This window comes from Poecilia reticulata, chromosome 21, assembly GCF_904066995.2.
Source record: "Poecilia reticulata chromosome 21, P_reticulata-male-v2, whole genome shotgun sequence".
Taxonomy (NCBI): domain Eukaryota; kingdom Metazoa; phylum Chordata; class Actinopteri; order Cyprinodontiformes; family Poeciliidae; genus Poecilia; species Poecilia reticulata.
This window is the reverse complement of record NC_088850.1, coordinates 21815688-21843139: the sequence shown is the minus strand read 5'-3', so window position 1 is coordinate 21843139 and position 27452 is coordinate 21815688. Positions and strand designations below refer to the sequence as shown.

At 39.0% G+C, this 27452-nt stretch overlaps 1 protein-coding gene across 1 annotated transcript; it reads left to right on the top strand.

Annotated features, from left to right (window-relative positions):
• The first annotated feature begins 10930 nt into the window (after positions 1–10930).
• LOC103457746 (adhesion G protein-coupled receptor F4-like) lies at positions 10931–22019 on the top strand. Its single transcript, XM_081602446.1, has 13 exons — positions 10931–10981; positions 11070–11128; positions 11219–11358; positions 13170–13379; positions 14019–14228; positions 14321–14455; positions 14533–14711; positions 18204–18368; positions 18458–19852; positions 19930–19971; positions 20254–20313; positions 20478–20538; positions 20615–22019. Exons 3-13 carry the CDS (start codon positions 11274–11276, stop codon positions 20686–20688), a joined length of 2616 nt encoding a protein of 871 aa, XP_081458572.1. The 5' UTR covers positions 10931–10981; positions 11070–11128; positions 11219–11273; the 3' UTR covers positions 20689–22019.
• Positions 22020–27452: the final 5433 nt, after the last annotated feature.

The window sequence follows — 27452 nt, the reverse complement described above, 5'->3', positions numbered from 1 at the left end:
GACGCCGGATGGTGGACCAGAATCGCCTCAAAGCCGTACGGAAGTCTTTCTCCATGGCCTCTCCAAACTCCTCGCACGCCAGAGTTTTTACCTTAGCGACCACCCGAGCCGCATGCCGCTTTGCCTGCCAGTACCCATCAACTGCTTCTGGAGTCCCACAGGCCAAGAAGGCCCGATAGGACTCCTTCTTCAGCTTGACAGCATTCCTCACCGAAGGTGTCCACCAACGGGTTCGAGGGTTGCCGCCGCGACAGGCACCCAACAACCTTGCGGCCGCAGCTCCAATAAGCCGCCTCAGCAATGGAGGTACGGAACATTGTCCACTCAGACTCAATGTCCCCCACCTCCCCCGGAACGTGTTCAAAGTTCTGCCGGAGATGGGAGTTGAAGCTCCGTCTCACAGGGGACTCCGCCAGACGTTCCCAGCAGACCCTCACTACACATTTGGGCCTGCCAGGTCTGACTGGCTTCCTCCCCCACCACCAGAGCCAACTCACCACCAGGTAGTGGTCAGTGGACAGCTCCGCACCTCTCTTCACCCGAGTGTCCAAGACATACGGCCGCAGATCCGATAAAACAATGAAAAAATTGATCATTAAACTGCGGCCTAGGGTGTCCTGGTGCCAAGAGCACATATGGACACCCTTTTATGTCCATATAAGCATTATTTTATTATTTCTTTAAATTCTTCTTAAATTTAGATTTCCACGATGTTAATACCAAATCAAACTACATTTCTGCATCAGTACCTCTTAAATTTCACGGTTAGATAAGCACATACATCTAAAAACAGCGCCACCTGTTATTAAAGTCTTGCAATACTATTGGATAATAAAAATACCTGTAGGATAAAAGGATAGGCTCCAACTAATTAAACACCTAGCTGAAATGCCAGATGGAAAACTGGCTACTAACCATAGTAACAATCTAACCAGAAGTAGTAATTTAAGCTAATGGCAGTGTTTTTAAATTTTTTATTGTACATTAAATTTTCACAGTTGTTGTGTGTAGCAGCCATATTGGTTTTTGACAATTGGTTTGATCAGCTACCTAGAGGTTTTTAAATTTTTGTTTGTGTTTCAGTCTTCAATGTGTGCATAAATATACACTGCTCAAAAAAATAAAGGGAACACTTAAACAACACAATATAACTCCAAGTAAATCAAACTTCTGTGAAATCAAACTGTCCACTTAGGAAGCAACACTGGTTGACCCGACGAGGGTCCCCGTTGTCAATCAGTGTTGCTTCCTAAGTGGACAGTGTGATTTCACAGAAGTTTGATTTACTTGGAGTTATATTGTGTTGTTTAAGTGTTCCCTTTATTTTTTTGAGCAGTGTATATTTATACACATATTTATTTCTTTTATTTTTGTGAATTTAATATTTCCATTCCCAACACAGTGAGATTTTACCATTCCCTGTGTTATGATGTCCATTAATGTGAGCTTTTAAATCGTTGGCCATGTGTTCAGTGTGTAACATATGGATCATGCGACATGTCCACCAGTCTTCTGTCATCACCGTTTATTCCACCAGCTTTCGGGGTTTAAATTTACTTAATCCAATTAACATTTTCTGTATATCAGTCCCTAAAAATATCTTTACCTTTTTAAATTTTTTTCCTCATAAATTTAATTCCTTTAATAATTTTTAAAAAAATGTTTTGAGATGAGTTTGATTTACTTTAACTCTCTGTGATCTTGCTCTTCATAAGTGGGGGGCATTGTTACTGTGCCGATCTACAAACACACCCTGATCATAAGTGCTTGAAGTGAAGCCACAGGAGCTTCTCTTCAATTGCCCTGGCATCTGTTCAAGAATGTAGGAATTCCTCTTTCAGAATGACTGGAAATCTTTTTCAACACATTGATGTATTAGCAATAATGACAGCACTGTTTGCCGGTAATAAGGTGTGTGACATTCCATTACCCTGCCTCGTCATGCCCTTATTCCTGAACAACCAGTTTGTTAGTCACATCTGTTCAAATCGCTTCTCCTTAAGCCTTTTACACTACATTAACACAATAAACTTCTTAACTAAACACAACCAATTGTTAGATTTCACATTATTTTTTATGATATTCTTCAATCCACATGAACAATCATATGTGCACTTGTGCTATTAAGTTGTTCTTCTCTATCATACATTTATCCATCTACTGTTTTCTGCTTAAGCTAGATTGGATCATGAGGACTAACCGGTCCATTAGAAAAACGTATTCCTCCTTTATCCCAGTGATACACTGAATTCACCAAGGTGACACTGTGTTCATATACCTGAATTCTTTCAATTTCCCATTGCTGATGGGGAAGCAGTGACTTAACTTCTAAGTCTCACACCTCATGGCAGAGCTCATTGGCTTATATCAAAGTTCAGTTGTGCTATGCAGGAAACTTGTTTTCCTGCTTTTAACCAGGTTGTTCTTTCTGTCATAATCCATACCTGATTACCGTAGGTTAAGCTTGAAACATAAACTGGTAAATCAAGAGTTTGTTTTTCCGTTGAGCTCTTTCTTGAACATGATAGATCACTTTCATTAACCACCTTTTCTCCATCCAAAAAAACACCTCAAAACAAGTTGGAAAATTTTAAGTCCTCCATTAGATGGTATAACACTGGACTGGAAATATGGTCGGCTTTGTCCCAAGAATCCAGACACAGACAGTTCTTTTTATTTTGTAAGACTTGATAGTCCTGAAAATTAAGCCCCCTACCACATAGGTGCATCCCCAACAAAACAACTCAATGACTTAACTGTTATGAGGACACACGCGTCCTCATGAACCCATTGACTAACATCTAAGTGATTCGAGGGTGAGGTATAGATCTGGCCAGGAAGAAAGCCACACTGTTCCTCCTTCATCCAAGCTATGACAATCCATCAGAGCAATATTTACAACGCCCTACTGTAAGCTTCCCCTGAAGTGATGAGCAGGATTCTTGACAGCTCTGCCACAAATCTTGTCCCAGCTGACAATGCAACTTTGAAGAAGCCTTTCAAACTCAAAACTTTTTAGGAGCCTGGAATGTATGTCCCCTGTACATAGACTGCAGAGACTATGTTTTCTTTATCTGTGATGCTGTCTCCCGTTGTCCAGTCCTCTGAACAAGAAGCCCTTGAGAACGTTCAACATTGGGATCTGAAAAACTGCCAAACTGATGCATCATAACAAAAACGGAAATTAATTGAATGTCACTGAAAGAGTTGGAGGCTTTAAATCTGATTTGAACACTTCTAACTTCAAGTTTGTTCCTTCTCAAAAACAAATGATTGGATATTGATCCATTCTCATTTCCTTCTTTAAAAACATATTGGTTTGGTTTCAAACTTATAAATGAAAAACTGATGATTATACATTGAATATAAATGTGACAATTTTTGAAAAGTTGAGTATCTTTGAAGCAGTTTCTAAGCTTGTTTTCAGCTGGTTTACTGCCACACAAAAACAGTAAAAGCACTGCCATCTGCTGTTTTGAAAAATGTATGGCAGTTATTTGCTTTTGGCTTGAATTTGAGATCACCCTCAAGAGGACAATTTGTACTCAAACAGAAAAAAGTGTACCTGATAAAAAAAAATGAAATAAAGAAACAGAAGGATATATATATTTTACCTACTTTTTGCTGTTACAATATTTTAAAGATCTTTGTGAGTTTGGAAATATATCTGAAATATTTTAAAATCCCATTCAAAACATGCTACAGTTGTGGAATGTGAGCACAATAGTGCATAGATGTAAATCTAGATGTTACTCTACAACTGTACAAAAAAATAACTCATAACATACTCGGGATAACTTTAACTTTTGATAATATGTTCACTTCTGTCTCTTTTTATCTGTTCAGACTTTACAACATGCCCACGAACATCAACAACCGTGGTACCAACAAGTAAGTCTTAAACCATACTTTGTGAGGTTAACCCACAGGACCATGTGAGCTTATATGAAAATTCTCTACGTTATTCTTATTTTCAGCTGACACAACCTCACCAGAGATCCGTCAATACCTGCTTTCCTTTGAGTTGAAAACCACAGACGCTAGAGCTGTAGAAGAGTTGAGAAACATCACCTCCCCTATCGGTTTCAGTGGCCGTCTACTGATCTCTCATATTAACATCTCTACAGGTAATAACTGTACCTTTAGCTATATGGAGACATTACATTGGATGTTTTATTTAAAACTTAAAATAAATAGCCTGTTTTGTTTTCAGTGTGCTCCCCCAATGATACCAGCTACCAGTGCAGATGTGAGGATCAGTATGGCTGGCCTTGTGACATGTGCTCCATCTACGGCCAATGCAGCAGCATTCTGAACACCTGCGGATGCATCAATGCGCTTCCTCCAAATAATACTTACTGCCAGCTTCTGTCAGGTGGGAGTAGCAAGTTTTATTTTACTTGGTTATTTAATTATTTGATCAGTTTTACTTTATTAAAAACATTTCTTTTTCAACAGATCTTGGTTCCTGCCCGACACAATCACCAACAATTGGTGAGAAATACTATACTCTTCCATCTACAATATTGTTTTCAACATGTATGTTAGAACTAATTGAAAACTTTATTGGATATTGTCTATTTTAACTAATTTAATTTAACATAGTACTGATATATTCTTTATTGAGTAAATGTTCCAACAAGAACATATTTTTGACAGATATTGAAATATGCAGTTTGCAGAGTAAGTTGTTCAACTGAAATATATTTCTTTATGTATATTTCAGTAATATTAATAGTATCACAATATAATAATAATAATAATAATAATAATAATAATAATAATAATAATATAAAATCAATATTATTATTAATGATATTAAAATAATAATAATGGTAATTTATTATTATTTTATTATATATAATATATATTTTTTATTGTTATTATAAACAATAACATTTAAGCAGTATTAGTATTAATTTTTGAGGAGTTATTTTGCAAAACCATCAAGTTGAAAAATATCTCTAATGTATCTATTTTTGTAGCAATAATAATGACTCCAAATATATCTTAAAATTCTGTGAGGTACCCTTTATAGACAATGGGAATCTCAACTGAACTCCTTCTGTTTGTTATAAACAAATACATTAATATTAAAGTCCATTATTTGTTCCAAATGCAGAGCTGAGTGTTGCATTACAAATCATCACAAAAGCAACCGAGGAATATCTTTTTCTTTTTGCATATATAGTCTGAAAAATTCTATTGAAGCAAAATTTGTCACAACATTTAAATTAAAATATTTTTTTATATTCAACATCAGCTGAAACAACAATTACAGACACAACAACAGCTGGAACAACATTGCCGAATACAACAACAGCTGAAACAACGTTGCCGAATACAACAACAGCTGAAACAACGTTGCCGAATACAACAACAGCTGAAACAACATTGCCGAATACAACAACAGCTGGAACAACATTGCCGAATACAACAACAGCTGGAACAACGTTGCCGAATACAACAGCAGCTGGAACAACGTTGCCAAACACAACAACAGCTGGAACAACATTGCCGAATACAACAACAGCTGGAACAACGTTGCCGAATACAACAACAGCTGGAACAACGTTGCCAAACACAACAACAGCTGGAACAACATTGCCAAATACAACAACAGCTGGAACAACGTTGCCAAACACAACAACAGCTGGAACAACATTGCCGAATACAACAACAGCTGGAACAACGTTGCCAAACACAACAACAGCTGGAACAACGTTGCCGAATACAACAACAGCTGGAACAACGTTGCCGAATACAACAACAGCTGGAACAACGTTGCCAAACACAACAACAGCTGGAACAACATTGCCAAATACAACAACAGCTGAAACAACGTTGCCAAACACAACAACAGGTGGAACAACGTTGCCGAATACAACAACACCTGGAACAACGTTGCCGAATACAACAACACCTGGAACAATGTTGTCGAATACAACAACACCTGAAACAACGTTGCCGAATACTACAACAGCTGGAACCACGTTGCCAAATACAACAACACCTGGAACAACGTTGCCGAATACAACAACACCTGGAACAACGTTGCCGAATACAACAACACCTGGAACAACGTTGCCGACTACAACAACTGGAACAACGTTGCCGATTACTACAACAGCTGGAACCACGTTGCCGAACACAACAACAGCTGAAACAACGTTGCCGAATACTACAACAGCTGGAACCACGTTGCCGAACACAACAACAGCTGGAACAACGTTGCCGAACACAACAACAGCGGGAACAACGTTGCCGAACACAACAACAGCTGGAACAACGTTGCCGAACACAACAACAGCTGGAACAACGTTGCCGAACACAACAACACCTGGAACAACGTTGCCGAATACAACAACAGCTGAAACAACGTTGCCGAACACAACAACAGCTGCAGCAACGTTGCCGAACACAACAACAGCTGCAGCAACGTTGCCGAACACAACAACAGCTGCAGCAACGTTGCCGAACACAACAACAGTTGCAGCAACGTTGCCGAACACAACAACAGCTGGAACAACGTTGCCGAACACAACAACAGCTGGAACAATGTTGCCGAACACAACAACAGCTAGAACAACGTTGCCCAATACAACAACAGCTGCAGCAACGTTGCCGAACACAACAACAGCTGCAGCAACGTTGCCGAACACAACAACAGCTGGAACAACGTTGCAGAACACAACAACAGCTGGAACAACGTTGCCGAATACAACAACAGCTGGAACAACGTTGCCGAACACAACAACAGCTGGAACAACGTTGCCGAACACAACAACAGCTGCAGCAACGTTGCCGAACACAACAACAGCTGCAACAACGTTGCCGAACACGACAACAGCTGCAGCAACGTTGCCGAACACAACAACAGCTGCAGCAACTTTGCCGAACACAACAACAGCTGGAACTACGTTGCCGAACACAACAACAGCTGCAGCAACGTTGCCGAACACAACAACAGCTGCAGCAACTTTGCCGAACACAACAACAGCTGGAACTACGTTGCCGAACACGACAACACCTGCAACAACGTTGCCGAACACGACAACAGCTGCAACAACGTTGCCGAACACGACAACAGCTGCAACAACGTTGCCGAACACGACAACAGCTGCAACAACGTTGCCGAACACGACAACAGCTGGAACAACGTTGCCGAACACGACAACAGCTGGAACAACGTTGCCAAAAACGACAACATCTGGAACAACGTTGCCCAATACAACAACATCTGGAACAACGTTGCCCAATACAACAACAGCTGGAACAACCTTGCCGAACACGACAACAGCTGGAACAACGTTGCCGAACACGACAACAACTGGAACAACGTTGCCGAACACGACAACAGCTTTAACAACGTTGCCGAACACGACAACAGCTGGAACAACGTTGCCGAACACGACAACAGCTGGAACAACGTTGCCGAATACGACAACATCTGGAACAACGTTGCCAAATACGACAACAGCTGTATTAGGTAAGGGATTTTTATTAACCAATAGATAAGTTTCCTTAAAATGTATTAGCAGCAATATCTTAAAGATTTTAAAAATTATTTTTCATTTTATATACATGAATATGCCAGAATACTACTCTGCTTAAAATGGCTTCATGACATTGTGTCAAGAGGTGGTTTGTTTTAATGCTCACTGACACAAAAGACTTGTTTAAAGATATTTAAAATCTTATTTACAACATTGTTTGGGTTAGTTTTTACACCTATGAGAAAATAATGTGTAACTTTTTTACTCCACCAGTTAACACCTTTATCTCAGAGTTTGAAGACCTCAATCAAATCTCAGCTGAACTTTCTGTGTTGAAAATACACAACAGGTGTATTTTCCACCTTTTGTTGGGAATTAAAATTGTGGAGACCAAAAATATTGTACCAAAAATGTTGATTGGTCTGATGCCACAACAAGATTGCATCAATCAATCAATCAATCAATCAATCAATCAATCAATCAATCAATCAATCAATCAATCAATCAATCAATCAATCAATCAATCAATCAATCAATCAATCAATCCCATCTGTAATAATTGAAGCTGTTCATTCCTTTTTCGGTCCAACTTCAGTTTTGTTTCTGTTCAGCTTGATGATGTCAATTTTGTAAAATGACAAATACCTTTAAGCAAGAAAACATGTTTACACATACGTAACTCTTTGGTGCAAAAAAAACTGATCGATTACTGCATGTAATCGCAAACAAACATTCATGTTTGTTTTTTTGTTTTAGATGGGACTTAGGCCTGTCATGATAAGAAATTTTGCTGAACAATAAACTGTTGCACAACTTATTGCAATAAAAATAATGTTTTGAGACCATTTTTAAGTAATGTAGCAGTAATGGCAAATTATACCATGCCATACCAACTTTATTTATTAAGCACTTTAAAACAACCATAGCTGATGCAAAATGCTGTGCATTAAAACACAACATAATATAATATATATATATATATATATATATATATATATATATATATATATATATATATATATATATATATATATATATATATATATATATATATATATAAAATGCAAGAGCATGTTCTAAAAGGTCTGTAAATTATAAATTCTAATTAACATTTAATGCTGGAACTGGAAGACATTTTAAATATTCAAAATAAACAAAACAACAAATAAAATTAATTTTTAAGTTTTTGTAAACAAAATTGGCCTTCAAAGTAAGGGCTAGTTGAGACCAAACCACCAAACTGAAGACTTATCCAGTTTTTGGAAGAAAGACATAAAAAAAGAGAAGCAATAAATCATACCAATGGAAATTATTGAGCTTGTTTTAATTTATCATGCAATTGATTTATTGATAATTGTGCAAGAAAACTGAACTTTATTAACTAAACTACCACCACAAAAAAGACGCAATCAAAACTGTCAGATGACTCTTACCCCATAAAAATAACTCAAAATAACTTAAATAGTTTGAATATATTTTTCTTCCTTTTCTTCTTGAGTTTAGTTCAATCATTTATTTACTGTGTTTTACAAAAACCAACACAGAAACACTGATAACTTTTATTCTAGCACCTGTCAGATGTCACCCAGACCCCACCTACCAGAAGACATGGGCTCTGGGCACAGAGGTGGGGTTATAACCAGATCACCACTTAAACAATTTAAAGCAGGCCACCCACGTGCTGTTAAAAAAAATCATAGCATAAACTTACATAAATGATTTATAAGTATGTCTATATTATTATATCCTCCTGACTACCAGTAGTTCATTTTTGTCCTCTGTACAGGACATTTCTAAACTTGAATATCTCCCACCCCCTGCATTCCACTGAATTAATTCCTTTTGGTATCTGGAGAGGACATTTAGGGCTTTTCAATGATACCACATGTGAAGGGGTGGGACTTTTGTACATACCTTTTTCTAATTTGTACAAATGGCATTTATCAGTAATAACACATTTTATGGGATTAGACAAAGTGCATAAAACCTTTTATTACCTTACAAAGTCTGTGGGATTTAAAAAAAATGGTGATTGGACAATATTTTTTTCCTGTTAGTCAGGAGGATATGAGTTCATTATGAGTTTAGCCCTGATAGGAGTCTGAACGCATGACAATGAATAGACAGATTAATGTTTTATTAGAAAATGGTCTTGGTCCCTCACTGTTTAATTGTATAATAACACACCTGTTATAAGTTACATTTTTAGCTATATATCAAGATACATAAATATGTGTGTATATATTCCATCTTAGATCCAGTGCATGCTAGTTTCTTTACTGCTTTTACTACCATTATGCTACAGTTTAAGAATGACTGAGTTAAGAGACTAATATTTTCATTTCAGGTTGTACATATTAATATGTTGGGTTATTCGAGTTAGGTGGTCTATAACTGTTTGTTAAATGGATTTTTAGGCCTGAAAAGTTTGAGAAACGCTGCTACATATTTATGTCTCAACTGTCTCTTTTTCAGGTACAAGTGTGACGACACAAAACACAACGATTCCAACTACCGCAGTCCCGTCAACTGTTCTCCCGACACCAACCAGTACTACAATTACTACCATCCCCACTACTACTATCCTTATTACAAATCATACCACCACTGTTCCCACCACACACCAGACAACAACTACCCCATTTCTCCCTACGAGTGCAACAAACATGACTACTACCATCACAAAAACACAAAGTACTTCTTCTCAGCCCAGTACAACTGCTATATTCAATACAAATACTACCATGAACTTGACCAATATTATTACTACCACGGCACCCACACCTGCTACCAATGTCACTGTTACCACAGTTGCTTCATCTACTGTCTCGACCACCACTGTCACCTTACCTCCTTCACCCACACCAACAGGTAACATTGCTGTGACAAATTCTGCTTATTCTTTGATTATTTACCCGAGGAATTTCCTGGGATTGCATTTTTTATAGTCATGGAGAGCTGACTTGCTAATGCTTTAAAATAACTGAATAAATAATTATAAATGATTCTTTATAAGTGACGATACATTTATAAATAATTAAACATTTTGTCCCCAGAAATACAAAAAGATAAATTATTTCAGTGTAAAGTATTCTCTGTGAACTATTTATCTTTAAACAGAATGATATTGACTTGTTCTACTGTTTTTATATTTTTATCCATGAAGTGTTGTTTTTTTACTAAATTGCATTCAGCTAGAAACCAAATAATAGGGTTAATAGTTGTTAATGCAAACTATCAAAGTTGACAGTTTGTCTTCCTAGACCTGAGACTTCTTGATGCCTTTCTAGTAAATACTCTTTACCATGTGTGTGTTTTGTATGGATGCTCATGTTTCTATGATGCCCAAAAAAGTAACTTTCCATTTTTCACGAACAGCAACTGATATTAAAAGGTCACTCAAATTAAATAAGGATTTTATACCGGACTATAATAATAAGAGCAGTTCTAAATACAAAGAACTTGAAGGACAATTTAATGGACTAGTAAGTACATTCTTTGCTCAATATGATTTCAGATTTTCAGCTGTTTGTGTTTTGATGCATATAATTTCACCCACATCTATTTCCACAGCTTTCACAACAGTATAACATCAAAAATGGAGTCATTGCTGCTTTTGTGACTAACATCAGGTAATTAGCTTTAACAGTTGTCTAAAGTAAAATGTGTTAGTCTGAACGTGCTTCTGATCATAGTTTTTTTGGGTTTCATTTGTTTTACAGACAAGGAAGTGTTATTGTGGACTTTACTATCAGGACATTTGAATATAACACTCAGATGGCTGAGGCAAATAATAATCTCATTACCGCCATCGAAAGGGAAATTGCTCCTGTTCTGGATGGAAAAGTTCCAGAAGTCCAAAGTGAGTGCCCAGTGCTTTCTTGATTCTGTATTTAACAGGGAACCCCAAAAGGTTTGACTCAAGTCATGCAGTTTAGAAAATACACTGTTCAAAAAAATAAAGGGAACACTCAAATAACACACCCTAGATCTGAATGCATGAAATATTCTCATTGAATACTTTGTTCTGTACAAAGTTGAATGTGCTGACAACAAAATCACACAAAAATTATCAATGGAAATCAAATTTATTAACCAATGGAGGCCGGATTTGGAGCCACACACAAAATTAAAGTGAAAAAACCCACTACAGGCTGATCCAACTTTAATGTAATGTCCTTAAAACAAGTCAAAATGAGGCTCAGTATTGTGTGTGGCCTCCACGTGCCTGTATGACCTCCCTACAACGCCTGGGCATGCTCCTGATGAGGTGGCGGATGGTCTCCTGAGGGATCTCCTCCCAGACCTGGACTAAAGCATCCACCAACTCCTGGACAGTCTGTGGTGTAACGTGACATTGGTGGATGGAGCGAGACATGATGTCCCAGATGTGCTCAATCGGATTCAGGTCTGGGGAACGGGCGGGCCAGTCCATATCTTCAATGCCTTCATCTTGCAGGAACTGCTGACACACTCCAGCCACATGAGGTCTAGCATTGTCCTGCATTAGGAGGAACCCAGGGCCAACCGCACCAGCATATGGTCTCACAAGGGGTCGGAGGATCTCATCTCGGTACCTAATGGCAGTTAGGCTACCTCTGGTGAGCACATAGAGGGCTGTGCGGCCCTCCAAAGAAATGCCACCCCACACCATTACTGACCCACTGCCAAACCGGTCATGCTGAAGGATGTTGCAGGCAGCAGACCACTCTCCACGGCGTCTCCAGACGTTGTCACGTCTGTCACATGTGCTCAGTGTGAACCTGCTTACATCTGTGAAGAGCACAAGGCGCCAGTGGCGAATTTGCCAATCCTGGTGTTCTCTGGCAAATGCCAAGTGTCCTGCACAGTGTTGGGCTGTGAGCACAACCCCCATCTGTGGACGTCGGGCCCTCATACCATCCTCATGGAGTCGGTTTCTAGCCGTTTGTGCAGACACATGCACATTTGTGGCCTGCTGGAGGTCATTTTGCAGGGCTCTGGCAGTGCTCCTCATGTTCCGTCTTGCACAAAGGCGGAGGTAGCGGTCCTGCTGCTGGGTTGTTGCCCTCCTACGGCCTCCTTCACGTCTCCTGGTGTACTGGCCTGTCTCCTGGTAGCGCCTCCAGCCTATGGACACTACGCTGACAGACACAGCAAACCTTCTTGCCACAGCTCGCATTGATGTGCCATCCTGGATGAGCTGCACTACCTGAGCCACTTGTGTGGGTTGTAGAGTCCGTCTCATGCTACCACGAGTGTGAAAGCACCACCAACATTTAAAACTGACCAAAACATCAGCCAGACAGCATAGGTACTGAGAAGTGGTCTGTGGTCCCCACCTGCAGAACCACTCCTTTATTGAGTGTGTCTTGCTAATTGCCAATAATTTCCCCTGCTGTTGTCTATTCCATTTGCACAACAGCAGGGGAAATTGATTGTCAATCAGTGTTGCTTCCTAAGTGGACAGTTTGATTTCACAGAAGTTTGATTTACTTGGAGTTATATTGTGTTGTTTAAGTGTTCCCTTTATTTTTTTGAGCAGTGTAGTTATCCCAGATATTGAACAAATGTATGTGAACTTTGAATTCAAGGAAAGTTACAAAAATGTTCTCACTAGGTTTTCTGGCATGAGAAAACAGAAATGATTTTATTTAAGTACCTGGTTTTATGTGTATTTGACTCTCTCTGTAGGTGACACACCATTGACCTTAAACTCTGAGGTCATCTATACTGATGAAACCATGACACTGACATGTGCCCCCCCTGGTTTTAATTTGGAAGACGGGTTTAGTGTTACATGGAAATTTAAAGGGTTGGAACTTTCACCATCACGAAGACATACGATTTCTTCTGTATATCCATTCACACTGGTTATTGCCCAAGTGATTCCTTCTGATGCAGGTAAGTTAAAGCCAACTTTATTTTAAAAAGCAATAAGTGAAAAGTTCATGTGGTTCTTTATTTCTTCACAAATATTGTAATTCATTCAATAGATTAAAAATACTTGATCACATTTTCTCATTTCCAACATGTGTAGGTTTGTAGGTGTGTAGAACAAATTCATCTGAATTTGAGAACTGAAAAAACATTTAAACAAAGTGATGCATCACCTACAACTGTGCAAAAATAGAAATATTTGCCATATTTATCTATGAGACAGGAACAGTATCACACTGCAACATGGCTGTATTAAATTAGTTATTTTAAAGTGTTTTAACTTGTCTGACTTATGACCTCATGAAGACACAGGAAGAGCAACACTGCAGAATTAATTGTTAGTAAATTAAGGAATTTCAGGCATACCACAACATTCTTGTAAAAATTCATAATCAGTGATATTATCCTGCAAGAATAGTCAGTTATTCGTTGTTGTTAGGGTGCAATTTACAGTTATAATCAAAACTGAGTTCAATAAGACACCAAAATGTGTCTCCTTTTATGACTGTAATAAATCTGACTTTTACTGACAACAAACTTTCAGTTTATATAAGACTTTTGGTTCATTCATGTAATTACTAATAATGATTTCCTTCATTTTAGGAACTTTTGAATGCACATCAACACGAAAAGATATTATTGTCCATCAGAAAAGGGATGTGTTGCCAAGTAACATCAAATCTGCTCCCGTTATCAGTGTCAGTCATACAGTTCTTGCTAAATGTGACCAAGGGAAGAGTGTACCACTTCAGTGCTGTGTCCAGTCCTTTTTCACACTCAAGTGGTATTCAGGAAATACACCATTACAATCAGGTATGCAGTAAATGATGAAATACACAAATTTCAAATACTCAGAAGCTTCGGACTGTCTTAATAATGTTTATCATAATTCAAAACGTTTGCAGATTCAACCCTGAACTGCATCACTTATCAATATCCAATGCAAAGCTGCACTCAAGAACAGAAAGCAACATTCACCTGCCAAGTTGACATTCCGCCGGGTTATGAAGAAAAAACAGTGCTGACTGTTTTTCTCAATCGTAAGAGCAAAGAGTGAAATGCTGTTAAATTCCTGCTGTTATATTAACATTTTGACCTGCATGTTTGTTTTTTTTAGCTATTATCTGTAAAGATGACAAGTATGGAGAAGGAAGAGAAAATGACATAAAGGAAGGAAACTGTGAAGAAGGACAAACGGGAACCAAGACTGCCGTTTGTTTGGCTTCAAGAACCTGGAAACTTGTGAAAGACACCTGCATTATAACCATAATCAAAGATTTGCTAACTGAGTCATTGGTAGGTAGTTTCAATTTTACAAATATTGTGGATCTGAGAATCTAGTAATGCCTTAGAATCATGTCTAAGTTTCATTTACATTTACAGTATGTGGAGACCTCATATATTCATGCATATTGACCAAGATGCTTTCCAGAGTAAAAACAAATACAGAACACAATGAAACAGAAACAAAAACTGATCAGAGAATGGCTTGCAACTCATAGGGAAGACTATGCTAGGCTGTTGGGCCAGCAACTGAAAAGGACTAATGGCCTCCACCTATGGAGGCCCCTCCAGCAGATATTTACTGGCTGACCATAACGTTCTGCTGGGCTGAAGGGTTTTCTAAAGTGGTGTGAGAACATTCAGTGCTTTAAAAACAAGTTCCAACAATTTAAGTTGTATCCTGAGCTGAACTGGTGGATAGGAGTTATATATGTTTGTTTACACAAGTTAGTCAACAAGCTAACAGCAGAGGTTTGGACAAGCAGATGGAAAACTGCTTGATACAGACATATAAAATATTACAATAATCAAACCTCGAGCTAACAAAGGTGTGGAGGACCTTCTGCAGGTCACTGTAGCTAAAGAATGTCTTTACTTCTAAAAAAAATTTAAAAAGATTATTTTCCCAACAGAATCAACCTCTTTGTCAATTTTGAAGCTACGGTCGAGTTTCACTGCTAGATTTTTTTTACCACTCTGTTGAAGTGGAGGGTGAAAGATCCAGACTGAGTGGAATGTCTGTGTGTGTGTGTGTGTATGCGTGTGTGCGTGTGCGTGCGTGTGTGTGTGCGTGTGCGTGGGCTTGTGCGCGTGTGTGTGCATGTACCAGATTTTTATATCCTTTTGAGAACCTATTTCTGTCTACAATGTGGGGTTATGAGGACCATTGCTCCTTGTGGGGACATTTTCACAATCAGTAACTAAAGAACAACCAGTAGAGCAAGGTACCAGATTTTCCAGACCAACCAGTGGAGTTAGAAGATCCATGGTGGCACCCAGTAACTGAGTGTTCCCAACTGGTACACAGTCTTGAAAAAGGTACCTACCCACATACCAACTTTTCTCAGAACTGCTTGTGGTTTCTGGTTCTCCTGCTGTTCTGTTTCACCCAGCCTTTCTCTTAGCTGAGCCTTTTCACTCATCAAATCCATGTTCTCCCTCTCCAGGTTCTCAATTTCTTGGCGAGATCTCTCACATTGGCGATGCATATAGTCAATTTTATTGCAAAGGTCGTCCTTCTCTCCAGATGGCCCATCAATGCTTTCTTCAAATCTATCAGAAGCTCCTGGAGTTCTCTTCTGAGCGATTGTTGGACGACTTTAAAAAAATGCAGTGAATCTCTCGTTTCCATGTATCTGCGCTCTGTCTCATGAAGCGCTGCATGAACCGACCCGAGCTGCGTACAGAGTGCGTTGTTTCGACTAGCCAGTATTTCACACTGTGCTTGCAGGTCCGGTAGCCTGCAAGCATTTCCAGAAATTGTTGCACGCTCAATCTTACAACTGAGACTTTCAGCAATCTGTTTCAGTTGTTGATTTTCCTTCTTCAGTCTCCTGCGTGTCCCGTGATCAAAAGTTACTTCATTTAAAATGTTGGCAAGCTCGCCAGGCACAGGTGTGTAACTCCTATCTTCAGACATTTTTTGTACCCTTGTTGAAAAGTCAAGATTATTGGTCTGTAAAATCCAGTATTGTTCTTCTGAGATGTAGAGCAATCGGACATGTAGCACAAATGAGTTAGGATTAAAGGGAGATGGATCAAAGTCATCAGTGATGTCATAGAGCATGAGTGACATCACTGGTTCATTAAAGGCACTAGAAGCCTGTTGTGCGTGGGTGTGTGTTCTGTGTTTGATGCATTGTGGGAACCATTTTCCTGGCACATATTACATTGTGGGGACTCACTGCTCCCAAACAAGAAATGCTGTTTTTGGGTTAGGGCAGTTGTTCCCAAACTTTTTGTCCTGTGCCCCCCCCCCCCACCGTGGTTTCTAAATATTTTCTAGGCCCCCCTATGGATTACAAATGGCAGTCTGGTTGAACGACATGTGGGAGGGGGTGTGAGGGGGGAGAGAGGATTCTTAGATACTCCTTGTCCCTGCCCGTAGAGGGGGGGTGGGGAGGGACAACTTTTTTGGGGGAAAAATTAATGTACGTAGCTGAACATAGACAACAACATCAGTAGCCTACATGCTACTTGTTAAGCTTAAGATGGTGCTGTATTGATATTAGCCAGTCATCTTTTAGCTAACATTACCTGAATCCAGCAACTTCACTCAACTCAGTCGGTTAGTTTGGGGGAAAAAACTGTAAAAAATTCTTTGCGTTTTGCTGGTTTGTTGCCATGATTCTAACACACCTGCGTAGCTCTGCGCAGCAGCAACAGGTCTCCTTCTGCTGCTGAAGGAGACCTACTGCGCGAGTGGTTTACACCCAGCGCGAGTGTCGTAGCGTTCATGTTCCATTTAAAGGCGGCTCGGACAAACAGGTTACCACATGTTAACAACGGATTAAACAGTTTCAACTAATGATGAAAGTGACAGAGAACACAGATATGGGAAGTGGGGAGGCCCCTACTGTATCAAATTGACAGAGGAATAACAGAGTTTCCATTCTAAGGTAAAAATCCAGTGCATACAGCGTTGATGGGTTTTTTTTCATTCAGACAGCTTCCCGCGCCCCCGCCCCACAGTTTGGGAATCTCTGGGTTAGGGGTAAAGTTTATGTCTAAGGTGTGAATTGAGTTGTGGTTGGGGTTCGGCTGTAGGAATGAATGGAAGTCAATGGAAAGTCTCTGCAAAGACAGGAGACAAACGTGTGTGTGTGTGTGTGGGCGTATGTGTGTTGTATGTGCGTGTGTGTGCGTGGGTGGGCGCATGTGTGCACGTGTGTGTGTATACAAAACATGAAATTAGACTATAATACTTCATATGACGATACCTGTGTGTTGAAGTATCGTCATAGAATGATACCTATGAAGCATTACTTCAGGGATAATGCTTGTCCCATTTTTGCAATATGTATTTCAGATGATTCCATCTTTGCTCACATGGGCTGTGGCACTTGAGTACAGACAACAGTGAAAATATTTCTTTTTGCAACTCAAAGCCTCAAAAATGTGGCTTTTTGACTTTCTAGGATAGAACCAAGGTTCTCAGCTGGTGGTTTATAAATATCCCAGCATTCACATGGTACCTCTTTGCCTTTTAAAATCTGAAGTGGGAGAAAGTCAAGCCTCTTTTCCCCATCCTTGTCAGCTTGGTCAGATGGACCTAACAGTGACCTCTCTTCCAGGCACTGAACAGTTAATTTTCCCCCCTTGTGACTGGCTCAATTATCCATTTGGTTAACATTTAAAGGCTTAAGATAATAACTTATCTTACTTTAGGTGACTGGTCAGTTACTACAAATCTGGTTTGCTCCTGCTGAAAAGGAGCTCGTCTGATTCTAAATATTTTTACATATTTATGCAGTTTTTGTTTATATTGTCTTCGCATTTACTCAGGATCTGAAAAATGAAGAAGTTCCAGAATTTACAGGGAATTTAACTAAAGCTGTCAACGAGAAACAACAACAAGTCACTCAATCACCTGCAACAATCTCTGCCATTGTCAATATATTAACTACCATTGCACAAGTTTCAAAGAACGTAGAAGAAGGCGTCATGCAGGTACAGTGAACATGTTACATTCTATATAAACTTTGTAGCCAAGGTTTGAGAATGTTGTGGATTTTTATAACATATTTCTTCATCTACAGGATGTATTGAAAACTGTTGATGTCCTCATTAGTGACAATGCAAAGGAATCTTGGAGCTTTCTGAATACAGGTGAAACCCAAAATTCCAGCTCACTATTGCTGTTTTCAATGGAGACAATTTCAGAAAGACTGAATGGTTCATTTACAATAACTACTCAACGGATTCAGCTCAAGAGAACCAAATTTACAGACCCGATCAATGATGTACTGAACTCCACAGTTACTATAGAAATTCCAGAAACAGGTTTCGACAATACATTTATCACCACCATTCTTTTCTCCTCCTTGGAAAACGTTATGCCACCACGGACATCTGCATTTAACTTCAGCCTTTTTAATGAAACCAGCAATGAAACTTACCCCGAGAATGTCATCAATGCTGCTGTTCTGCTTGTCAAAATAAATGAAGCAGTTCACAATGTCAGCTTAAGCTACAACAAGCTCAATACCACCCTGGAACTGAATCCTCAGTGCGTCTTCTGGAATTTTACTCTCTTAGATAATCTTGGTGCCTGGGATGACCAGGGCTGTGAGTTTGTTTCTGATATAAACGATACTGTGACCTGCACCTGCAACCATCTCACATCGTTCTCAATTCTGATGTCAACTGGCATCCCTGAAAAACTAAGAATATTACTGGATATAATGACATATATCGGAGTTGGAATATCAATGGTCAGCTTAGTTATTTGTCTCATCATTGAAGGAATTGTATGGCGACCCCTTACCAAAAACAGCACTGCCTTTATGCGCCATGTTGCCATTGTTAACACAGCCCTGTCCTTGCTGATTGCTGACATCTGTTTCATCATTGGGGCCGCTATTTCAAAGAACCCCAAAGAAAACCCAGGCGAGGACTACAAAGTTCCAATTGGACCATGCAGTGCAGCAACCTTCTTCATGCACTTTTTCTATCTCGCCATGTTCTTTTGGATGCTCGACTCAAGCTTGCTGCTGTTGTACCGGTCAGTCATGGTCTTCTCCCAAATGTCCAAATGGACCATGTTCGCCATTGGCTTGACTGTGGGATATGTTTGCCCTCTGATCATTGCTGTTACTACAGTAGCTGCCACTGCACCTGGGGGTGGATATGTAAGGGAAGATCAAGCTTGTTGGCTAAACTGGACAAAGTCCAAGGCCCTCCTGGCCTTAGTGATCCCTGCTTTGGTCATAGTTGTGTTCAATATTTTGGTCATTCTGGTGGTTTTGTACAAGATGCTTAGAAGACGAAGCACAAACCAGGCAGATGAGAAACACGCCTTGGTAGTCATTCTAAGATGTGTGGCTATACTGTCTCCGTTATTCGGACTGACCTGGTGTTTGGGAATTGGAACCATGGTGGACCCAACAAATGGAGGGATCCATATTGCCTTTGCTTTCTTCAACTCATTGCAGGTACTTGCATTTGTGTTTGAGTTGGATACACATTTAGAATTTGCATTTTAATTTAACAAATGTTTCACTCTCTACAGGGTTTCTTTATTTTGGTGTTTGGGACTTTGTTTGATTCCAAGGTATGTTTTCTTTAAAAGACTAGCTAATACAAAATTATAATAGTTATAATAATAATAATAATAATAATTGTTCTTTTGTTTTACGTTAGTCTATCAAAATATGCCTTAACCTTTTGGATAGCTTGCCAAGAATCTGACAGTAGTCTGTATAATAGTTAGCTATTTTAAAAAGGCAGTAAACAAATACTACACAATTACAATTTTTGATTTAAGTGTTAAAAATGCATATTTTATAAAACTGTTTGTACTGGATTTATCACTAACATGTTTGTCTGCCTGTAGATCCGATCCCTGATTTTAAGAAAAATACCAGCTCTAAGCACGACGTCCAATCGAACAAGAGTAAGTTGTAATTTGCCAAAGCACTGCAAAAATGTTGCAATCAACTTGATCTGGCATTAAATCAACAGATAATGTGTTTTACTGAAGTGTTGCATCATCAAATTAAATTCAAATATTAACTTTTTTCTGTAATTGCTTTTTTTTTGACACGTTTGTTATTTTAGAGCACCAGTGGTGGAACTTCAGCTCTGAGTAGCGTTTTTGGTCGACGTCGCAGAGGAAGGAGTAAGTCATTTCACTTTCTCTATCTTTTTTGCTACTTTAAAACCACTTTCCTTACAATTTATTGTTTATGTTCCAGATGGTTACAACGTTTCACGGGTTGGAAACTCAAACACCAGCAGTAGTGGATTGGATTCATTTGCCAACACCTGATTCTGTACAAATAATCTGTTCACTTGTAAAGCTGAAGTGTATTTTATCTTTCAGTTATTTTTATTCAGTCACATATACATGTATGATATCTTGAACGTAAGGTTCAGTGGCAATAATTTGTGAAGGAAACTGTGCAGTAGCATTTTAATTAACTTGTATGTCTTTAAATGCATAATGTTGCTGTTAATTTTAATTATGAGTGTAAAATCACAGTGTAATGGTTTGTATGTGCAATTCAAAGGGCATTCTAAGGGAAAACAACATTAAAAAAAAGATGATTATAAAAGAGTTCATTGGGAAACATATTTACTATTCTGTGACATCACGGGAATATCAGTACTTTAAAATATTTCTGTGCAGAGATGAATAGAGTCTTGTAAGCAACGATATCTACAAATATTCTATCAGGAGTAATGGGCCAAAGTTCTAGCAAACTCTTACCAGAAGATTGAGGAAGGAAACCCAAAACACTTGACTCAAATCTTAGGAGTTAAAAGAAAAGCTGCCTAATGCTATGGAAATACACTTAACAAAAGTATAAACACCCTATGTCGAATACAAGAGTTTTATGAATATTTGGGTTATGTAATATATAGAGAAATTCAAAGTATATTTTCATTAATTATCAATCTTCATATTGACATTAATAACATCATGGTCTGACCATTTGTAGTGGATTGACAGTCCTTTGAACATGATAGGGGACAGGTTGAGGAATTTGATTTTGACCCAGTTGGCTTCTCTTAGGTGGTTATGGACAGTCTGAGGTGTGATGTGTCTGTTGTGCTGACCAATAGTCTCATCGGCTGTGTGTGTCGCTGGTCTTAGCCGATTCTGCAGATGTGGCGATCTTGTGTTGGAGTGGTCACACATGGCCGACGAGGATGAGGTCGAGTAGTGCCAGTCTGTTGGAAACAAACTCTTAAAGGCCAATGGGAATTGACCTTTAAGAGTTTGAGCCGTGCTGCTACTGCTCTACTGGACATCCCTGCATCCAACATGCTGATGGCACACTCCTACATAACTAGTGACATTGAGGCAAACGACTTGTGACCAAATTTGACATTTTGGGGCCTTTTATTGTCCCCAGTTCAAGGATTGTCCAGTTGTTGTTAATTTTGTCTGAAGTTGGATTAAAAATTATTCACAAATCAAGAGAAATATTACTTTTGTGTAATAAAATGTTAGCAAATGCTCATTTACAGTTCTTAACTCCACATGGCAACAATATTGGACATGGGGTGTTCACTGTATATATCACTGTATATTTTTGTTCAGTATATATGTGAGGTTGTGACTTTGAAGAAAGTAATAAAAAAATTCAAAAAATGTCCCTTCTCTCTTTTATGTCTTCTATTTATGTAGCAATAGAAATTATTGTAGTAATTCTGACATGAACAGAAAAGATTAGTCATATCTTTCATGTCATATCAAACACAGTGGTGGGAAGTAACGAAGTACAAGTACTTCGTTACTGTACTTAAGTACAGTTTTCGTGTATCTGTACTTTACTTAAGTAGATTTAATAATGGATACTTTCTACTTTTACTCCACTACATTTTACAGTAAGTATCTGTACTTTCTACTTCACTACATTTCTACAAAACTGTCGCGTTACTCGTTACATCCAAGTCTCGTTGCTCTTTTTTCCGTTAAAATGTGAAGTTCAGGGATTTAAGGTGGCGCCGTAAAATCCAAGTGACTTAGTGTCTGTTGTCACCCATCGGCTCCACCTTTACTCGCACGCGGAGCTCCAAGACATGCGCAGTGGTTTCCTCTGAGCGTCAGTAATATAATAGCTGCATAAATCATAAGATATGGCGACATGTAAAATCAGCAGCGCTTCGCTTTCACAAACGGTGGGGACTTCGTCCAACTTTTAACGTCACTTGGAAGGGAAGCTTAAAGAAAGGTAAGCGCTGTGGACGTGATGCTAGCAAAGCTAGCTGTATTTACTGAAACACATCATCGATGAAAAAAAGTTGTCACTCATGCGCTGAATTACTGTGTGGAGGTGTTGACTGAGGTGTTGCATATATGGGACAACGCTGTGACCAAAGTGCAATATAGTAATATGACATTCATGGACGATCCGATTCTTCTGGACGGATCTTGACCAAGTCCTATAGTACTGAAGCCTCACTGAGAGCCGTTCTTTGTTCTTGTAATTCTCTGCATACACTGCAGTAGCTATTTTATTTCATTAAAATATCTTTATATTTAATTGGCGAATAAATAAAACAAGAACGTAAGAACACAGAGCATGCTCATTGCTCTTTGTTTTCATCACCTGTCATGGTGAAAGACGTTGCAGCAGGAGGGAGGATGAGAACAGTCACGGTGCTCCTCCTGCTTGGTTACTTCTTGCTTATTGGGCCTTGGACAGTGTTCATAGTTGAGCGTTGTTAATTGCTATGTTTAATGGTGCAGACAATTATTATTTCTGACATTGGCAATATGGGCAACTGCACAGGGCGTTATTTTTTTAGGGGTGGCAGGAGACCTCTGTGTATTGTGGCACAGAGATGAAAGCAAAACAGAATGAAGAAGAGTTTGAATTGATACTGGTTAAATTTATTTCAGCTCTAAGTGTTTAATATCTAGGTGTTTTTATGGGAAAGTGAATCTTTCAGATCAATTTGAGAAGCAGTTTTGATAGGTGCACTTAATTTTATTGTCATGTAGCACGGGGTGCTGGTTTTGATTTGGTCTTGGGTTCAGTGGTCTAGACTACAACTCTGCTACGTGGCTCCTTGGTTCCATGTCCTCCTCTGCCAGTTGGATTTCTTTCAAAATAAATGTGTGGCAAAAAAAGTGAAGTTCATGTTATGTTAGGACAGGAGACGAGATGTTTCCATCCCTGAAATTATGATGCATAGAATCACATATCTAAGTCTAAACTATGTTACAGAATAAACTCAATAAAAACATGCTTTATCTGTGGCATTGTTCATTAAAATGGCACATTACTGATGTATTAAAATTAAATACGATTGGTACACTTAATGATATTAGTGATTAGGCAATGCATTCAGCAAGTACTTTTACTTTTAATACTTAAGTATTTTTAAAAGCCAGTACTTTTTTACTTTTACTTAAGTAAAATGTTAATGTGGTACTTTGACTTTTACTTAAGTACATTTTTGTCTGTGTATTTGTACTTTTACTTAAGTAAATTTTTTGAGTACTTTCTCCACCACTGATCAAACATCACGATGACATGAAAAATAGTCTTTTCATACAGTGCATTTAAAAATGTTCTTTTAGTTGTATATATTGTAAAAGAAAGGAATATCTTACTATTAAAACTAAGAAAATAGTTTAACTTAAAAAATGCCTTGCAAATTTAAAATGTTTAGATAATTTCAGAATTGTCATAGATGTAGCTCAGCAAAGTCCAGATGACTGTATGCTCTAAAGATTTCTATACAAATTAAACATGCTGAAAGCCTTTCCTTTCTTGTTTTTGTGGAACAAATTGTTTTAGTAATTCTGCAAGATATATTTTACTTGTAGAACTACTTTTGCCAGCCTGTTTTTTTTCCACTTTGTTCTGCCTCCAATCCCGCTGGATTTGTGTTAACTTACTCACTGAGTAGGTTACACTCAGAATTATGGTAGTGGGCCATATTAATCGTTATGTACCGAAAATTAAGGATGGATTCAAGACCAGGCCTTCCAAGACCAAAGCTGAATGTTTAGAAAAAGCTAACTCTTCCTATAAACATATATCCTGGACATATCGATAAATTAGGCATCTTAATAATAGTATTATTATTAATCACATTACCTCACAGGGGGAATTCCCAAAACCATCAGAGTCAATAGAATCTGTGGGATTTAGGACACAGGGAGAACAGATTACAGGAGACAAGGGGGAACATTTTGACACAAAATGCTGCGATTGCTGACCAGTATGAAATGCTTCCTCCCATCACAAGACTCCACTTTGTTTGGGATATATAAAAAAATTTAATAAAACTAATTTTCTCCCAGGAAATTGTGTATTTTCAGGTAATTTCCTGACCTACATGCATACTCATAAGCAGGACACAGCAAGAAAAGGAGTTTGTTTATAACAGTAAAATAATATGCACAATGGAGGCTTGGGTTTCTGAGGTCATGGGCTTTGCTTTTGATTCTTAGCCACCTATCTTCAAGTGAGGGTAGATTATCTCACTGCTCTGAAATCCTCATCAGGCAATCAGATGATTGTAGGCAGGTGTGTAGGCTACTGCAGAATAGCCACACCCTCCATCGAAGATCCTTTGTTCAAGGAACGATCTCACACACGCATGCGCACACCTGGATCCTAACAGGGAAATTGTGCTGGACTACAGTGGACAACTTAGTAAAAGAATCTGACATTAAACTTATGGAAAAATTCACCACACCTTAAATGTAAACTGTAAATCTTCTAAGAAAAATATAGATGGCTACTGTATGCACTATCATTGCTGTCTTGCACAGAACACTGAGCATAGAGAAAGGTACACACTAACTCAGGTATGTCTACATTTTCTAGTTTATTTTATGGCTGGGTTATGTAGGCACCAATGTCTTATTGAGGTGCTCCAATTATTATTATTATTTTTAAAGATTATAAATATTTGGGTTCATAAAATAAAGATTCATTTTAAGCATAAAGATTTCAAAACATTTCATGCAGTGAACTTAAAATGCAATGTAAGCGTTACAGGTAGTAATATTTCACAGACGGAGCGCCGCTTCTGCTCCACCTGGTAATGACTCTCACACCGAACCTCTGTTTAAAGCTGCAGCATCTAACTTAAAAAAATAAAAAATTACATATGTATTAAAACTTTCGCTGTCCTAATATGAGACAGATAATCTCCTCCCTGTTCTGCATAATTACTCCGCTCAGTCAGAAACAGCCAATCAGAACTAGCAGTAATCAGCTAGCCGCCATGCTATCAGGAAGTTTTCATTCAGTAACTCAGGATTGTTTATTGTAATGGAACCTGTATTTGCCTTTGAATGTTAAGTTTTATACTTGAATCTTTTGGCAATGTTGAGAGGTTTTATTTTGGCTCTTTGCATTATTTAGCCTCTTCAGAGCCTTCATATGTTATCAGTCTGTTAAAGATAGTATTACTGATAGCAGTACAATTTGCACAATGCCTGTTTTGTTTTGTTTTTTTTCTTGGAAAAAGCTATTTAAAAGCTTTTATCTAAATTAAGGTGAATTCATGGTTCCTTTTTCCACATAATGTAACCATAGTGCTTATGATTAAAAAAATAAAAATTATGTGATCGGTATCGGTGATCGGTATCGGTGATCGGCCCTCATGGATAATCGGTATCGGCAGGAAAAAACCTGATCGGCAAATCTCTACTTTGCACCTACTCTGCAGTAATAGGCTGCAGATGGAGAGCTCTGGCTGTAATTGCAGGAATGATGGAGTTTTCATGTTTAGTGTCACAGTGTGACTGACTGGTTTGTTTGGAGCTGCGCCGACTTTTAGCACCTTCACAGATGGCTGGTCAGGAGATCTCTGAGGGCCAACAGGCCTTCAGGTCAGCTTTACTCAGTCATCTGTGATGACGGCAGAAGCTCAAAAAATTTGCATATTTCATCCGAATAATAAAAGAAAAGTGTTTTAATACCAAAAAAGTCAGCCTTCAAATAATTATGTTCAGTTATGCACTCAATACTTGGTCAGGAATCCTTTTGCAGCCTTCAATGCAGCGTGGCATGGAGGCAATCAGCCTGTGGCACTGCTGAGGTGTTATGGAGGCCCAGGATGCTTCGATAGCCTTAAGCTCATCCAGAGTGTTGGGTCTGGCGTCTCTCAACTTTCTCTTCACAATATCCCACAGATTCTCTATGGGGTTCAGGTCAGGAGAGTTGGCAGGCCAATTGAGCACAGTAATACCATGGTCAGTAAACCATTTACCAATGGTTTTGGAACTGTGAGCAGGTGGCAGCTTGTGCTGAAAAATGAAATCTTCATCTCCATAAAGCTTTTCAGCAGATGGAAGCATGAGGTGCTCCAAAACCTCCTGATAGCTGCTGCATTGACCCTGGCCTTGATAAAACACAGTGGACCAACACCAGCAGCTGACATGGCTCCCCAGACCATCACTGACTGTGGGGTACTTGACACTGGACTTCTGGCATTTTGGCATTTCCTTCTCTCCAGTCTTCCTCCAGACTCTGGCAACTTGATTTCAGAATAACATGCAAAATTTGCTTGCATCTGAAAAAAGTACTTTGGACCACTGAGCAACAGTCCAGTGCTGCTTCTCTGTAGCCCAGGTCAGGCGCTTCTGCCGCCGTTTCTGGTTCAAAAGTGGCTTGACCTTTGACCTGGGGAATGCAGCACCTGTAGCCCATTTCCTGCACACGCGTATGCACAGTGGCTCTGGATGTTTCTACTCCAGACTCAGTCCACTGCTTCCACAGGCCCCCCAAGGTCTGGAATCGATCCTTCTTCACAATCTTCCTCAGGGTCCGGTCACCTCTTCTAGTTGTGCAGCGTTTTCTGCCACACTTTTTCCTTCCAACAGACTTCCCTTGATACAGCACTCTGGGAACAGCCTATTCGTTCAGAAATTTCTTTCTGCCTCACCCTCTTGCTTGAGGGCGTCAATGATGGCCTTCTGGACAGCAGTCAGGTCAGCAGTCTTACCCATGATTGCGGTTTTGAGTAATGAACCAGGCTGGGAGTTTTTAAAAGCCTCAGGAATCTTTTGTAGGTGTTTAGAGTTACTTTGTTGATTCAGATGATGAGGTTAACTGC

Excerpts from the sequence above, each read along its gene's own strand:
- LOC103457746 (XM_081602446.1), top strand. The coding sequence starts at position 11,274 with ATGGCTGAGGCAAATAATAATCTCATTACCGCCATCGAAAGGGAAATT. Across the intron at positions 13,380-14,018 it reads AGTGATTCCTTCTGATGCAG|GAACTTTTGAATGCACATCA; the intron begins GTAAGTTAAAGC and ends CCTTCATTTTAG. Across the intron at positions 14,229-14,320 it reads AAATACACCATTACAATCAG|ATTCAACCCTGAACTGCATC; the intron begins GTATGCAGTAAA and ends AAACGTTTGCAG.